The sequence below is a fragment of the Pollicipes pollicipes genome, unplaced genomic scaffold, assembly GCF_011947565.3.
Source record: "Pollicipes pollicipes isolate AB1234 unplaced genomic scaffold, Ppol_2.1 Scaffold_7262;HRSCAF=8765_pilon_pilon_pilon, whole genome shotgun sequence".
In the NCBI taxonomy this organism is placed as follows: Eukaryota; Metazoa; Arthropoda; class Thecostraca; order Pollicipedomorpha; family Pollicipedidae; genus Pollicipes; species Pollicipes pollicipes.
The window spans coordinates 26,103,239-26,120,669 of record NW_023597055.1 but is presented as its reverse complement, the minus strand read 5'-3'; the positions used below and the strand labels follow the sequence as shown (position 1 = coordinate 26,120,669).

General features: G+C 60.1%; 1 protein-coding gene across 1 annotated transcript in view; it reads right to left on the bottom strand.

The window, feature by feature from the left end:
- LOC119113646 (prominin-like protein) overlaps window positions 1-10,328 on the bottom strand; it is a 54,080-nt gene extending 43,752 nt beyond the window's left edge. The window contains exon 1 of the mRNA XM_037237929.1: window positions 10,103-10,328. Coding sequence (XP_037093824.1) covers window positions 10,103-10,310 — 208 coding nt within the window. The 5' untranslated portion in view covers window positions 10,311-10,328. The remainder of the gene's footprint in view (window positions 1-10,102) is intronic.
- Window positions 10,329-17,431: the final 7,103 nt, after the last annotated feature.

Genomic DNA, 17,431 nt, shown 5'->3' with positions numbered 1-17,431 from the left:
AGGTCCAATCAAGACGGTCCGTTTATCACAAGCAGAACCCAGCTTTATTTCGCCGGAGGCGGACCAGTCAGCAGCCGCGGCCCCGACCGGCTGCAAGGAACGCACACAAACTCACATCCCGCCACACCATGATCCTCGAGAGCATCAACGACCACATCATGACGCCCCCTGCAGCAGCACCAGGACACTGCGAGGCCCTCTGCGACGAACGACACATCGTTTATTTCATCGCAGAGGCCATCCACAGCCGTACCGTTCAGCCCACAGGGAGCTTCGGCCTGAACGAGGTCACTATAGAGACGGTCGGGGTCAGCGCGTCCAGCAGCCGCGACCAGGTGCGCGTGCTGGGGCCAGCAGCGCTCGCCGCAATAACAGATTCTGGGCTTGCAAGCTTCAGCCAGGAACCTACAGGCCTGGCCAAATTGACCGAGTTTATGTCACGTGTTGGCTCAGTGGATGATGCTTTGGTCGCTTAAACAGCCAGACAGAGAAACAACGAGGTTAACAGGTTGTCTGAGGGACGGAATGTCTCGCGGAACATCTCGTACCATTTGTCAGACGTTGTAACTAAGCCATCGGACTGAGCTGACGTTTCTGCATTGCTCTCACCCCGTTGAGGAGGAGGCTCAGTCAGCTGATGCTGCGCAGTGGCTGGGTCAGAACACGCCCCTTCTCTCCGGGCGAGGCGCTCCACAGTGGCTGGGTCAGAACACGCTCCTTCTCTCCGGGCCAGGCGCTCCGCAGCGGCTGGGTCAGAGCACGACCCTTTTCTCCGGGCGAGGCGCTCCACAGTGGCTGGGTCAGGACACGCCCCTTCTCTTCGGGCGACGCGCTCCGCAGTGGCTGGGTCAGGACACGCCCCTTCTCCTCGGTGAGGCGTTCCGCAGCGGCTGGGTCAGAACACGCCCCTTCTCTCCGGGCAAGAGACGTCTAACACTGAGCTAGTTGCCACCACAACGGCAAGCCACTCACGTCAACAGACAAGTTTGAAACGGCACATGCCGGGGAAAGGCTCCCTGTTCCTCCGCCCGCTGGATCGGCAGCGAGCGGGCGTGCGCACGCGTCAACAGCATGCGAGCGGCTCGCTATTCCAAACTCAGCCGTGGGCGCTGCCTGTTCCCTTTTCTCTCCCAGACGGTGGACGGGGAGACGCGAAGAAACAGACCACGCGTCCGTGAGCTGAGATTTCTCCCGTCACCGCTAACAGCCCCCCCCCCCCCCCCCTCCCCTGCCCCTCCCCGGCCTGACCCACAGGAAGGCGGCAGCAGCTGGGGAGCGGCGGGTGGGCTCCCCTCCCCACCAATCAGAGCCGGGCGGCGGCAGGTACGGAGGTTCAAGGTCGCTGAGGCCAGCCCCGCCCGTCAGTGGTCCTGCCGCCGTGACCCAGACGGGAGTCGCACCGGCCCCGCGGCCGGGGATCCCGGGACTGGCGATGAACATTGATTGATGGTGTGACCCATTATTTCCAACATTTTGATATGCCCACATCGTCCAATTTGACAGGGCCCTCCGCCCAATTTGGGCTCACATAAATGTTTGGTGGGGACTCCTTACTCAAGAAGATATCGGAACACATAAGATAACTTACATCGACTACGAAATCCATTTAATGCAACTGTTCCGGCTCAAAGCATAAACACATTTGAAACAAGGCAGGAGCAAGGCGTCCTGAAAAACGGAATTAATCCACCCCGCATACGCTCATGGCGGCGATTTTTCCACACCCATCACTTCCATAATTGCCTCCGCGCGGCACACTCGTTTACAAACGCCCGTCTTAATCTGAAGACCAGCTACATAAACAGACACGCACGTCGCACAGCGAACAGTTCGTTTTGAACGCCCGTCTAGCTCCGGGCGAACGGCGACACGCGTACACACGCACATCACACATCTGCCACTGTCGCCAGCCGGTACGTGACGGCAAGCCACGAGACACTGCCTGAGTTCTTCACACATCGGCCGGCGACAGAGAGCAGGCCTCAGTCAGCGCCCCGCGCTGCGGCTGAGTCACGCGCGGGAGGCGCCCCCGCCCGGCCGCTCGCGGCGGCGGCCGTGACGGGCATCGGCCGCAGGAGGGCAGCGGCACGGGCAGCGTCACACCCGCCGCGGGGATCGCCACCATCGTGACGCGTTCGTGATGCCGCACCGCGCCTGGGACAGGCCCCGACGAAGACGGGACGTAACGGACGCGCGACAGGGACGAGTGCGCCACGGCAGGGGCGAACAACGCTTCCCTGGCTACGAACTCGTCTATCACAACCAGCTGGCGAAATAAACGATTCGTCTATCTGAGATGGTGGTTGGCTGGTTGGCAAGTACGCTCCAGCCAATCCCGTCCGGCTCTTCCTGCGACGGCGCTCGTCAGATGATGGCTGGCTACCACAAACCAGACCGGTGTCCTGCTGCGCCAGCGTCGTCAGAGCGCCGGCGCCGCCCAGAGCCACCCCACCAGAGCAGGCCACCGGACACCACGACAGGATGCCGCCCAGCGTCGGAGCGTCCGCCCAGAGCCGCCCCACCAGAGCAGGCCACCGGACACCACGACAGGACGCCGCCCAGCGCCGGAGCGTCCTGCCCAGAGCCGCCTCACCAGAGCAGGCCACCGGACACCACGACAGGACGCCGCCCAGCGCCGGAGCGTCCCGCCCAGCGGCTGCCGCCCGCTGACTCCCGCCAGGGCACACTGATCCGAGTCATGCCCGACTCCGGCTGGCCGCCGCCGGCAGTGGCCGAGCGTTGGTTCAGCCCCGTCGCTCCGGCGCCGCCGCCGTCTGCTGAGATGTCGTCTAAAGGGCGTCTGCGCCGGATGGTGCGTCATCCGCCGGGGGGCCCCGCCGGCGGGCCGTCCGCGCCTCCACGGACGGCACTGGCCCCGTGCGGATGATGATGAGGCTCCCACGGTGAGGCCGGCCCCCCTCCCCCCCCCCTGCTCCTACAGCCGGTGTGGCGCGGCGTGGCGCGCGGCGGGCCGGCGCTTTCCTTCGATTCCCGGATGAGTCATGGTCAGAGTACGATGCCTTTGTCTTTGTTCGCAAGAGTCGTGCCGTTTGCTCCACCACCACCTAGCACCCTCGCTCCGCTGCCATGGCATAGAGCGCATTCATAGCACGTGAAATGGCCTGATACCTGCACGGCTGTCAGGGGGGTCGCGCTACAAAGCATGCACTGCTATTGTTTTCGATCGAAGTGTATGATTAGGCAGATTTCATGCCTAAACATCATTACACCTACGCTATCATCAGCAAAGTGAGGCAGTTTACGCATGTCAGTTCAACTTGGACTAAACACCAACCAGCAGCATGAGCTCAGCCAACATCGACGGTCCACTGGATTCCCGACAGGCCCCGGAAAGCACTCCAATCCTGCCAAATCGAACCGCCGCTCGCGCGACGGCACGGACGAATAACAACGCTAGAATAACAGATCGCGAATCTGGGCTAGAGCGCTCGGGTCTCCCGGGCTGGCGACCGGCCAGGTCCGCCGTCCGTGACGAGCTGAGGCGTGCACTTACCGGGCCGCCTCCAGCAGCCGTTCAGCCGGCTGGGGCGATCTGGACTGATTGTCAGCTGCAAAAACGTTTGGCCTTCAATGCGAAATGCCGCCACTCTTGGCACCAGTCATCGGCAAATCAAACAATCGGAGTGCAGGGGCCCGCAGGCCTCATGAGCGAAAACATCCCAGGGGCCGACCCAGTAAAAACGCTGGAGGGGCAGACGGCGCCGGAGCAGCCCGAACCCGGCGAGCTGACGGCAGTCGGCGCCGACCCGAACCCGGCGAACTGATGGCAGTCGGCGCCGACCCGAACCCGGTGAGCTGACGGTAGTCGGCGCTGGAGTAGCCCGAACCCGGCGAGCTGACGGCAGTCGGCGCCGATCCGAACCCGGCGAGCTGACGGCCGGGAAGCGAGCCCGGCGCGCGGCGGCGGTCACGTGACCCGGCGGTGCCGACTGATCCAAACAGACCCGGGCCGGACCAGCTGTAACCGGGTCAGAGCGGGACGGCCCTGCAGTCAGCTGATGCTGCGGCTTGGGGGCGGTGCGACCCGGCGCCCGGCCCGGCCGACCGCTCGCATTTGGTGGCCTCGATCTGCGACGCGGGCGGCGGGCTTCCGGTGAGTGGACCGCCGCCCTGCTGCTGTAGTGTCCGGTACGGCCGAGCCTGTGGACCGCCGTCCTGCTGCTGTACTGTCCGGTGCAGCAGAGCCCATGGACCGCTGCCCTGCCGCCGCACTGTACGGTACAGCAGAGCCCGTGGACCGCCGCCCTGCTGCTGCACTGTACGGTACAGCAGAGCCCGTGGACCGCCGCCGTGCTGCTGCACTGTCCGGTACAGCAGAGCCCGTGGACCGCTGTCATGTAGCTATACTGTCCGGTACAGCACAGCCCGTGGACCGCTGCCCTGCTGCTGCACTGTACTGTACAGCAGAGCCCGTGGACCGCTGTCATGTAGCTATACTGTCCGGTACAGCGGAGCCCGTGGACCGCTGCCCTGCTGCTGTACTGTTCGGTGCAGCAGAGCCCGTGGACCGCCGCCCTGCTGCTGCACTGTCCGGTACAGCAGAGCCCGTGGACCGCTGTCATGTAGCTATACTGTCCGGTACAGCACAGCCCGTGGACCGCTACCCTGCTGCTGCACTGTACTGTACAGCAGAGCCCGTGGACCGCTGTCATGTAGCTATACTGTCCGGTACAGCGGAGCCCGTGGACCGCTGCCCTGCTGCTGCACTGTACGGTACAGCAGAGCCCGTGGACCGCTGCCCTGCTGCTGCGCCTGTACGGTACAGCAGAGCTCGTGGACCGCCGCCCTGCTGCTGTACTGTCCGGTACAGCAGAGCCCGTGGACCGCCGCCCTGCTGCTGCACTGTACGGTACAGCAGAGCCCGTGGACCGCTGTCATGTAGCTATACTGTCCGGCACAGCAGAGCCCGTGGACCGCTGCCCTGCTGCTGCACTGTACTGTACAGCAGAGCCCGTGGACCGCTGTCATGTAGCTATACTGTCCGGTACAGCGGAGCCCGTGGACCGCTGCCCTGCTGCTGTACTGTCCGGTGCAGCAGAGCCCGTGGACCGCCGCCCGGCTGCTGCACTGTACGGTACAGCAGAGCTCGTGGACCGCTGCCCTGCTGCTGTACTGTCCGGTACAGCAGAGCCCGTGGACCGCTGCCCTGCTGCTGCACTGTACGGTACAGCAGAGCCCGTGGACCGCTGCCCTGCTGCTGCACTGTACGGTACAGCAGAGCTCGTGGACCGCCGCCCTGCTGCTGTACTGTCCGGTACAACACACCCCGCGTGGGCGCCATCTATTATACAAGAGCCGCTGGTGAGGGAACATCGATTAATGCCGTTTGGCCCCCACCTGTGTGGTGCGTTTGGCATGTTCGGCGCGTCGGGGTGTTCCCCGTCCCCAGAGGGCGAGGCGTGAACGACCGTTCCTTTCCTCGCTCTGGCCAGAGCGGAGCGCCAACCAGCGCCCCTGCTGTCGCGGGAGGGGCGAGTCGGCGATGGGAGGGGAGTCGGCGGCGCTCGTCCGCGGCCGGGCGGCTGAAACTGGCTGGGTACGGCTGGGGCGCTGGTTGGCGAGACGGCTGGTTGGCGGCGGCAAAGCAGCTCCACTTGGTGAAGCCCCAAGGTCCATGGTCGAAACCCGAACAGCTGGTGACATCGGCACCATCCGGTGACACGTTTCACACGGATGCTAGGCGATACCGGATGACCCATGCAGCTCAAACCCCGTCAACATTTTTCCGGCGGCGTTATCGCTGGCAATCGGAGCCAAGGATCACCGTGATTGAGAGACGTCCTTCAAACTGCAGAGCATTTCGATCAACGTGGTGGCGAACGGTAACAGGCCACCACGCCCCCTTGATTGCAGGGCATGTGTGGCCGCGGTCAACACGGTGACTACTATCCCCAATTTGCCGACAGGTCAGAGGCGCCCACAGGGCACCCGACCGGTCAGAGGCGCCCGCAGAACTTGTGACAGATCAGAGGCGTCTGCAGGACTCCCGACAGGTCAGAGGCGCCTGCAGGGCTCCCAGCACGTCAGAGGCACATGCAGGGCTCCCGACAAGTCAGAGGCGCCTGCATAGCTCCCGACACGTCAGAGGCGCCTGCATAGCTTGCGACACGTCAGAGGCACCTGCATAGCTCCCGACACGTCAGAGGCGCCTGCAGGGCTCCCAGCACGTCAGAGGCACCTGCATAGCTCCCGATAGGTCAGAAGCACCTGCATAGCTCCCGACACGTCAGAGGCACCTGCATAGCTTGCGACAGGTCAGAAGCACCTGCATAGCTCCCGACACGTCAGAGGCACCTGCAAGGCTCCCAGCATCCGTCGTTCAGCATTGCGCTCTCCACACCGACTCGTTGCCCAGCTAATTGCGGCCAGCGTCACGAGGCCGGCATTACGGTCCAACAGCCGGGCAGATCAATAGGAATATCGCTCTTGCGGCGCCAGGATTACATCGATCAGCTAAACCCGGGCGATGCGGGGGGCCGCACCAGCAGGCGGTGATGCCAGCAGAAGGCTAGCGGCCGACAAGTCACAAGAGGGAATCAAGTGGTCTGGAGAACCGCACGCTGGTAATGCCTCTTCCGCTTGGTCGCTGCAGTCAGCCCCGGCTATAGTCAGGCCCGAGGGTTCGGATTCAGCGCCGCTCCAGCTGCACCAGATCTCCCGCCGGTCAGCCCAGGCTCTTCAGGCCCGGGGGTTCGGATTCAGCGCCGCTCCAGCTGCACCAGATCTCCGCCGGTCAGCCCAGGCTCTTCAGGCCCGGTGGTTCGGATTCAGCGCCACTCCAGCTGCACCAGATCTCCGCCGGTCAGCCCAGGCTCTTCAGGCCCGGGGGTTCGGATTCAGCGCCGCTCCAGCTGCACCAGATCTCCGCCGGTCAGCCCAGGCTCTTCAGGCCCGGGGGTTCGGATTCAGCGCCGCTCCAGCTGCACCAGATCTCCGCCGGTCAGCCCAGGCTCTTTAGGCCCGGGGGTTCGGATTCAGCGCCGCTCCAGCTACACCAGATCTCCGCCGGTCAGCCCGGGCTTCAGTCAGGCCCGAGGGTTCGGATTCAGCGCCGCTCCAGCTACACCAGATCTCCCGCCGACATGCCGTCACGAACACCAGACGCAGAGCATGTACAGCTGGCCCACCAGCCGCCTGGTCGGACCGCGCCACAGCGCCTGCACGGCACCCCCGACGCTCTGCCGGCCGCAGGCCCGGTCCGCCGGCCCGGCGACGCTCCAGTGCTGACCGCGGCCCGCGGCCCCAGCGTAAGACATTACATAACGCCCCAGAGACTCCGACGCCGTGAGTCATGGACGCGGCGGCCCGAGCGGGGCGCCCGAGAGCGGCATCTGACCGGGTCACGGGCTGACCGGTGAGTCAGCTGGCTCGGGGCAGCGCGCTGGGTGGTACCGGCGCGGGCGGCGCACTCGCCGGCGGAGCCGGGCCGCTGCAGACGTCTGAGACGTGATCTGAATCGTCAGTGGGGGGGGGGGGGGGGGGGGGGGGGGGAGCTGCTCCCGCCTGACAGAGGCGACCAATGCAAACACGCGGAAAGAACTGGTCGCACTGGCTCTGGTTGGGGACGGTGGAAACAAGTCCAAATGATGCACCCGATGAACACGCGTGGATTGCAAGACAATTAACGCTTTCTTGTCAGTCGAGTTTCAGTTCCCAGGAATTCTAAAGCGGTTTCAAGCCAACACAATTATGAGACCACAGAAATGACCGTGCGATGGCTTCATATTCACCAGATGCACTCAAGAGGTTTTGTGACTCTGGTTAGTGTTGTCTGCTTCCTTGCGGTTTACGCAGTATCCACCGGATGAGCCACCACGTCAACCCACGCTTTGTTCAGGACAGCACTCCCTTTTCTGCAGTGTAAGCGCCCGTTTTACACGAGACCGTGGCAAAACAGCACTCGTACATCCATTCCTCTAAAAAATTTAATGTTTCGGAGACATGGATGTCTGATGGTGGATTATCTAACGTATATGTGCGGACATCCACGTGCAGCATTATCTCGACGCTTATGTGTCTCCGGTTTCTGTCCCCCCATGGTATCCGATCAGCCAAACTAGAAGCCCTTTTAACAATGACGTTGGTTTGAACATCGCCTTAAAAACGTCAAGATGAGTCCCTTAAAACGTCAAGTTGAGCCCTTAAAACGTCAAGTTGAGTCCCTTAAAACGTCAAGCTGAGTCCCTTAAAACGTCAAGTTGAGTCCCTTAAAACGTCGAGTTGAGGCCGCACGCTGAGTAACAAACGGCGACAGAGACACTTCCACCGAGCAGACGTCGCTGTTCCCGACGGCAGCGGGCCTTCACCCACCTGCCGGGTCGTACCCCAGTGACGTCACGCACCACTCCAACCAAACACAATGTCACGACGGTCTGGCGCCATCGCCTCCATCTGCATGTGAAAAGCCGTCAAGCTGGCGACGCTCGTGCATTGTTTTCGGAGGTCACCGGCAGGGCCCGTCGCCCCAACGGAAGCGGCGGTGACACGGTTTTTCTCGCGGCTCGGATGCCTTCGAACGTGGCCAAGCGCCCGGAAATCAGGCCATCAGAGCGATAAGTTCCCACATTCCGACAGCAGCGGGCGCAACGGGCGAACGTTAACGCCGCGAGCCTCAGCGACGGCCGCCGCGGCCTGCGGTAACTATGCCAACGGCTTCTTGAGCTTTGAACGGAGGCCTCTCCACTCCCATCTACAGCGTTGCCTGTTCTTATGGTAGTTCTGTTAAGGCGATGCACCGGCGGCGTGCAGCCGAAAACGTGTGCAGGTCAGCACTGGTCTGTCCGGCATGGCGGCAAGTACTGCATTATCTTCCGTAGCCACGCCGGCTTCGTCACAACGCTGCCCCCCCCCCCCCAAAAAAAAAATTGCCACCAGGAAAGGCGCGGGTGAGCGGGGCAACACACGGGCCGGGGTCAAGAGGCCCGGCCTCGGTTGAACCTTGCGGTGGCACTCGCCTCGCGGTCCGCACCACGACTGGCATCTGACGCTCGGGTCCGGATCCCGACTGGCATCTGACATTCCGGACCGGATCCACGACACCCATCGACACACTGGATGGCTGGCATCCACGGCTGGCATTTGACGCTCGGGTCCGGATCCCGACTGTCATCTGGCATTCCGCACCGGATCCACGACAGTCATCTGACACACGAGATGGGATCCGCGGCTGGCATTTGACGCTCCGGTCCGGATCCCGACTGTCATCTGACATCCCGGACCGGATCCACGACAGTCATCTGACACACGGGACGAGATCCACGACTGTCATCTGACGCTCGGGTCTGGATCCCGATTGTCATCTGACATTCCGGACCGGATCCACGAATGTCATCTGACACACGGGATGGGATCCACGACTGTCATCTGACGCTCGGGACCGGATGCAGAACTGTCACGTGACGCTTGAGACCAGATCCAGGACTGTCCTCCGACGCTCGGGACCGGATCCAGAACTGCCATCTGACTTCACTCGAGACCGGATGCAGAACTGTCACCTGACTCTCTGGACCGGATCCAGAACTATCATCTGACGCTCGGGGCGAGTTACGCGTAAACAACTTTACTGTCCTCACCTTGGAGACCGCGATCACCCCCAAAATTTCGTTTTCCCTTCCCAAACGCACACAAATATTTAACATGAATTCCTCCTATCTTAACCAAAACAAGACAAATTCACGGACCTGTCCGTCGCTGGGTTGGGTTTTTGGGGACAGCTTGCCACAGCAGCTCGCCCAGTCGTTGAACAGATCAAGCGAAGCTTCAACTGAGGTCTGCATTTCAGCTGCCTGTACGGTTAGCCCTGTACTCGAGCACTCTTTGTTACCCGACCAACCTACCCACAACCTACACCCCAGCTCGTTAAATGTGCTCGCGCCAGCCTCGATGTAGATCCTACACCCGAGCTACCTGCGCGATCAAGCCCGGGTATGGCCTCCGTCTCCGAGCTGTGCTTCTGAGCCATCAGGCTGACTTAAGGTCCGGCCGGGCTAGTCAGCTCTGAGTCCTGAGGACACGGACCCTCATCTCAGGCCGGGTCGGTCGCGCTTGCGCGGACCCGTTCCTGTCCGGTCCGACCACTCACCTAGCGCGGCCGAGTCGTCCCGCTGGATCAGGTCCAGGAACAGGTTGGTCACGAAGTAGAGGTGCTCCATGCCCATGGGGTCGAACTCGACCGACGAGCGGTAGCTGTTATTGAGCCGCGGCGTCGAGTACTGCACCGGCCGGTAAGGTAGCACGCTGCGCGGCTCCAGCGCCTGGCCGAGCGCCGGCCTCGCCACCGTCACCCACATCACCACCGCCGCCGCCGCCGCCGCCGCCAGCACGCTCACGCGCGTCCCGGCCATGGCTCCTCCGCTGCCGCCGCCGCTGCCGCCGCCGCCTGCTCGTCCCCTCACGCAGCGTCCGCCCGCCGACTGCGGCAGCAGCGGCGACCAGCCGCCCGGCGAGCGTTGAACCACGCCGCCGCCGGCCAGTCGGTGACGTCACGGCCGCCCCAGCGCAGCCGGCCCGGTGTGACGTCACCGATCCCGTCCGCCGCGCTGCCGGCAGGGAGAGGTGTTAGCAGCGCCCCTGGCGGCCGCGTCGCAAACTGAAGGGCCAGCGGCCGTGCGGAGGGATGGGCGAGGCGGCGCGGGGCCGCGGAGGTCGGGTTCGCGTACCGTTAACCCACTTCACAGCTGATTCCGAGCTCGCATAGCTGGTTAGCGCCGGTTGTGAAGGAGTGCTACGAACGACTTTGACGTAACTGGGTATTGTGTTGCATCTGTTAGGTCCCGCACATCACTTAAGATTTCACAGACCATCATCCGGTATCACGGCCCACAAGCAGCTCATCCCAAACGTTACGCTAATGGGGGCTAATGGGGGTAAATAAGCCGGATGCCAGCGGGCGCCGATTAAAGACGTGACAGCGTCAAGCTTTCGGGTTGAGCAGAATGAAAATATCGCCAAGTCGTTACCAGGCATTGAGCTCACCGACAAGGAAGTGCCATATTTTGTGGGACAATTCCCGCTCAACCTCAGTACATGGACTCCCATTCGAGCCACGGCAACACCCTGCGCTGTGGTCAGCTGTCGCAATACGATTTAATTTGACAGCACACGTGGCCGTGAAGGAATGGCTAACCCTCAGTGAGTGGTAATAATAATGCTTTCAAGGAACGATCTACATTTGAGGATATTCAGGCAAACATCAGATATGATGCAAAAAGCTGAGTTGTAAATATTGGCATACTTGTTATTCCCAAAGACTGACTGAGACAAAGAATTGTCGCCACTGTTTTGTAAATACGCTCCTAGAAGCGTCATGGTTTAATTAGGTCATGCAACTTCTTTTAGCGTCAGTCACTACGGGACTGGCCGTAGCAGAATTGCTATTACAGCGGACGGGCTGACTAACTTATAACACTTAAACTCACCACAAGGGGCAATTTCATTTATAAGTGTGAACTGAGCCTACGATCAGTAAGTGTGCGTGCTGCCCAAATGCCGGTAGCATGCACCACTAACGTGGTTAGTGTTCCAAACTTGCATTTAACGCGTGAAGCAGGCTGAAAGCTAGCTGTTGTTCGCTGAGCAGTCGTTTGGGCTGGCGTACCCTAGACGCGAGTAAACCGATGGTTATATCTTGATTTCCATTTGACACAATATGGCCATTGCTGGGGCGGAATTCGTGCGACGTTTCGACGGCGTCCTCATAAATATAGTCTGGCGTCCTCATAAATATAGTCTGGCGTCCTCATCAATATAGTCTGCACAGGTTCGTGTACGTCCCGCTCAAAAACGAGACGATTTTAAGTATTAAGAACGCCATAGCTGTGAAATGCAGGACATTTCAGAGCTAGCCGGTCCTATCCGGTCCTATACGGTCATATCCGGTCCTATACGGTCCTATCCACTCCTATCCGGTCCTATTCGGTCCGGTTCAAATTCATGTTTTGGTTGAAATTTCTGATCCGGTCCAGTCCGATCCACGGATTGATCCACAACCGGCTCGCATCCAATCCGGCTCGTGGGTGGATTGACCCAATCCGTGAAGTGCTCCGGTGGAAGACTGGAGCTCGCTCCCTGTCCGCGGCTTGTTATCTTTGTCTCTGGGTGACACTGAAGGAAATACATGTACATGCATGGATTGACTTAATTCTTGCAAGGTCGCCCAACAATTAAAGGCTCCGGGCGTATGTGGACTCTATTTTTTCCCTTCCATGCGTAAATAATTGCTGTCGATCTCTTCAGTCATTGTTCCATTTTCCTTTTTCTCATGGTCCCATTTTCAACCTGCAGTAATTGTCCAACGTTTTGTCCTCGGCATCAGCCCAATGGGAGTCGTGCATGCGACAGTGATATTTCCTTGATGGGTATACGTTAGTGCTCAGTCTACAGCGTTACTGCCAAAGGCAGTGCATCGTCACTAAAGCTGTCCAGAATTTGCTGGAGTTAAGAGATGTGCTCGTTGAAACATGAATTATATCATCGTTCTACGCAAGAAAAGACGTTGTTAGACTCTTAGAGTATGCAGGTATGGAGATCTGATAGTGAAAATGACCATTTTAATCGACATAAACTGTTCCCTAGTTAGAAGAGTGGCATAGCACCACCTGCAAAGGACGAACATTGTAAAAACAGCACACCCGTTTTCTCGTCCGCGGAGATGGCCACAATAACTGGCACGCGTGGCGTGGGCGCAACACTTACAGAATTGCTCAGGTATTTTGGCTATCTTGGTATGGAACGCCTACACGCTTAATAAACGTGCGTTGTGTGATTGTTCGTGTAACTTTCGACGACTGTGCAGCACGTGATAGTCGTGTATGGCGTGTGTGCATCAAATAAAGTAACAGGTCACAGAAGCACGCGGTGAAGGCGCCTGCAGCGAACCTCGGCAACATCATTTCAGTACAACAGGACTGCATAGTGGCTGCTGTAACTGTGCAATATGACTGCCGCCACCTCTGGTGACCAGCCAGCCGACCGATGGCTGCCAGCTGCGTGACCTCTCTCCGAAGCGAGAACTCAGCTGTTGTGTTAAAACACACTGCACGGCTAACCGAGACACGGCTGCTCGCTTGTGAGACGTGTCACAACGTTGTAGGATGGGCCGAGAACAGCCGGCACACGGTAGACGAACACACCCGATGGCTGGCGACACGGCAGACGAACACACCCGATGGCTGGCGACACGGCAGACGAACACACCCAATGGCTGGCGACACGGCAGACGAACACACCCGTCGGATCGGCGCCACGGCAGACGAACATACCCGTCGGATTGGCGGCACGGCAGACGAACATACCCGTCGGATTGGCGGCACGGCAGATGAACACACCCGTCGGATTGGCGGCACGGAGGCGTCAGCCGACCTCAGCTGCACTCAGACAGCGTCCTAAGGTCACAGCCTGGGAGAGCTGACGAACTCTGGACAGCCCCCGGGTTCGTCAAGCTGGGCACCCGGAGCCCGTCCGACGAGCCCGGAGCCCGTCCGACGAACCCGGAGCCCGTCCGACGAACCCGGAGCCCGTCCGACGAGCCCGGAGAGCGTTGAAGAGAGCATTTTCAACACGGAGCCCCCTCTCTTCCATGCACATTTTCCAGCATTCAACTGCACGCAAATTAATCAATCATCACCAGCAACTGCCAACTTGTCCCTACCCAAACAAAAACACCACCCACTCCTCAGAAAAGTTCAGGCGCTTGGAACGGCCCCTGTAGCGGGCCGCTCCGAGTCCCGATGGCTCGTCGCGTGTGCGCTGGCACTGAGGAGGTCGGGGTGAGCTGCGGCGTGACGGGCACCTGCACCGGGCGTCGCCCAGTTCACGAACGGGTCCACTGGACGGTGTCCGGTCCACTGTTCGCGGCGCACTGCTCAAAGACGGATCGTTCGCAGCACGCCCCGCAGCGGTTTCGCCGCTGCCCAGAACTGTCCAGGCGTGGGGACAGCGCCATGCCGCTGCCCAGAACTGTCCAGGCGTGGGGACAGCGCCATGCCGCTGCCCAGAATTGTCCAGGCGTGGGGACAGCGCCATGCCGCTGCCCAGAACTGTCCAGGCGTGGTGACAGCGCCATGCCGCCTCATATCGCCACCTAACCGGTTCGCATTCATTGCAGACTGCTTTATATTGATTCTGGATGAATTGACATTTCCATGAATTGACACGGAGGGCCGATGCCTGATTGACATTGACGCCGAGCGCTCCGCTGTCCGGAGAAAAGCCGACGGCAAAGCCGCCAGGCAAAGCCAGGCAAGCCAGGCAAAGCCGACACAGGCAGGTGCAACACCTGAGCACCGTCTGGGAGGGCACGACCTGCCAGCACATTGGGAGGGTACGACCTGCCAGCACATTGTAATGTTACACTGTCGTAGTGCCTGTGGGTGTTGGATCGAAGGAACTGAACTTTGAATACTGTTATGCCGTACCCGAAAGTTTCAGAAAGTTCAACGTGAACGAAAATCCTGAAACATCCCAGCAGTCAGAAGATAAGGAGCGGGGGGGGGGGGGGCACACCACGCCACGTTCGGAAGTTGGAGCAGATATCTTCTCCGAACGATCTCCACACAAAGGTCACGGAGGGCCGGTGCCTGATTTCAAGCGAAAAGTCGCGTCTCTACATAACTGTATATTAAGCTGAGCGCAGTCCGCCGACGTCCCGTGCTGCGGTGCTCCCGTGCTCCCGTGCTCTCTGCGGCACGGGAGGCGTTATAGCGTTGTTCAAAACCACGCGTTGACAACAGAAGGATCCAGTTGGCCTGGCCTGAAAGAAGGATCCAGTTGGCCTGAAAGCTGACAGGAAGGCCGCCGCCCGATCCAGGTTCTCTCGCCTGCCCCCCCCCCCCCCCACGCCCTGATCAGGACAGCTTCCAATCCGCGCGCTCTCGGGTTCATCGGCAGAGCCGCCGGCAAGTGAGATTCGGAGGTGCGGGCCCGTCCCAGAGCCGCCGGTGGGTGAGATTCGGAGGTGCGGGCCCGCCCCAGAGCAGCCGGTGAGTGAGATTCGGAGGCGCGGGCCCGTCCCAGAGCAGCCGGTGAGTGAGATTCGGAGGTGCGGGTTCGCCCCAGAGCAGCCGGTGAGTGAGATTCAGAGGTAGCGGGCCCGCCCCAGAGCACCCGGTGAATGAGATTCGGAGGTGCGGGCCCGCCCCAGAGCAGCCGGTGAGTGAGATTCGGAGGTGCGGGTCCGCCCCAGAGCAGCCGGTGAGTGAGATTCGGAGGTGCGGGTCCGCCCCAGAGTCGCCGGCAAGTGAGATTCGGAGGTGCGGGCCCGCCCCAGAACAGCAGGTGAATGAGATTCGGAGGTGCGGGTCCGCCCCAGAGCAGCCGGTGAGTGAGATTCGGAGGTGCGGGTCCGCCCCAGAGCAGCCGGTGAGTGAGATTCGGAGGTGCGGGTCCGCCCCAGAGCCGCCGGGGAGTGAGATTCGGAGGTGCGGGTCCGGCCCAGACCAGCCGGTGAGTGAGATTCGGAGGTGCGGGTCCGCCCCAGAGCAGCCGGTGAGTGAGATTCGGGGGTGCGGGTCCGCCCCAGAGCAGCCGGTGAGTGAGATTCGGGGGCGCGTGCCCGCCCCAGAGCTGGTGGGGTGCATCAGCTGACGTCTGCTCTCGACAGAGGCCGTCCGCTGGCCAGCCGTGCGCCGCAGTGTGCCACTCCTTGCTCTTCAGTCAACTACGAAACTTTCCTCGCGTCGCCTCTCCGCGTCCCGGATCGTAACGGCACAGATCGTCACGACACAGGTCGGAGATGCGGCGCCCGCAGTTCGTGACAGCGCAGCCGCCTGACCTGGTGAGCCCGGCTGGGTGACCTGGTGAACTCGCACTTCACATCGTGAGCGCTCCGGCACCCCAGGCGCCCACAAGTTACCAGCGCGCCGGCTGACTGCGGCGTGCACGCGCCGAAGCTGAGCCGCCAGAGCGCGCCAGGAGTGGGGCCGAGCCAGCCCCGCACGCGCTGAAGCTGTGCCGCCAGAGCACGCCAGGAGTCCGGCCGAGACAGCCCCGCACGCGCTGAAGCTGTGCCGCCAGAGCACGCCAGGAGTCCGGCCGAGCCAGCCCCGCACGCGCTGAAGCTGTGCTGCCAGAGCACGCCAGGAATCAGGCCGAGCCAGCCCCTGTTTGACCAGGCGACCGGGTCATTATCTTCGCCACCAGGCAGACCTGAGTTGTGGCTGCTGTTCCCGTGTTTAGTGCCCATATTCAACAAAGGTGAATATGAGTATGCTGGTGAATAAAGTTAAGCTCTAATTTGCAGCTAAAAGCTTAACACTACCTTAGCACTACTCGACGCGTTGTGATGCCTGCCTTGCAGCACCAAGCTGTTTCATGTCGTACTTTCATAGAAAGCGATTGTTTGCACATAAATCGCTGCCCCGTGGTATACGCATTTACTTATAGACCGCTGCAAGACTTTGGAACAAAGTACCTCAAACTGGACCCAGAACTATAGCCATAAATGATTCACTGGCACAGATATCAACTATGATGTTGGTGTGCTACGGCGATGGGGTGTTATGTCCACGTCAGAACCTTGGGATGCCATTAACCGTTTTAAGTAGCATGTACCAAAAGTGGTTTTAAAAATACACCGACTGAGGCCGAATCGTAATGCCGCAACAGGGAGGAGCTTTTTTGGGTGGGGCGGGGTGGGGCTGGCTTGATGGGTTCGGGCAGTCAAGGATTTTAAGAACATGGATGATCATGGGTGAACCTTTGTGACTCTTTGGGGTGCCTTGCCTTTCCCTCCCAAATCTCAGTTTCTCACTCCCAGTACATGGAGTCAAAATCGCTAGTATTGATCTTAAAATCCTAAAAGCAACAATGCCATGGCAACTATGAGACCAACCATAAAATATATTTCTTAAGACAATATTCTGCTCCTCCTTCTCTGTTGCACCGCAGTCGACATCAGAAGTTCTCCTCTACGTTAATTTTTCACTGCACGATGAGATAGGAGTCTACTTTTACCGAGAACTTTACATTAATCTGAAAGCCGCCAAGTTCTGCTAATGGGCCACCAAGCTAAAATCCCGCTGCATGTCTGGAAATCTCTACAGAGACGCCACACTAATTAATTCAAAAAGTTTAACATGACTGCACTGTAACCTCAAATACTTAGCCAGCCGTTGGCAAGCTCATCAAAAACACGAGCCCCTTTGAGTAGTCACATGCGTATCGGCCTGACACACAACGAAGCTTCTCGAGCAAATGGATGTAATTGTCCGGCTTTTTTACCTACTTTGCTGCTTTGCAGATTACATATAATATCAGTCCACAGCGTAGCAGCAATGGCTGGTTTTCGCTGCCACAAATTTCCCTTCATATCTACGGGATGACGAATATTTTGCAAGCAGCTAAGCTGCCATTTCGACGGACAAACGGGACGCAGTATCACCGCTTCGAACGAGTGCGTGTCACCAAGAGTTCA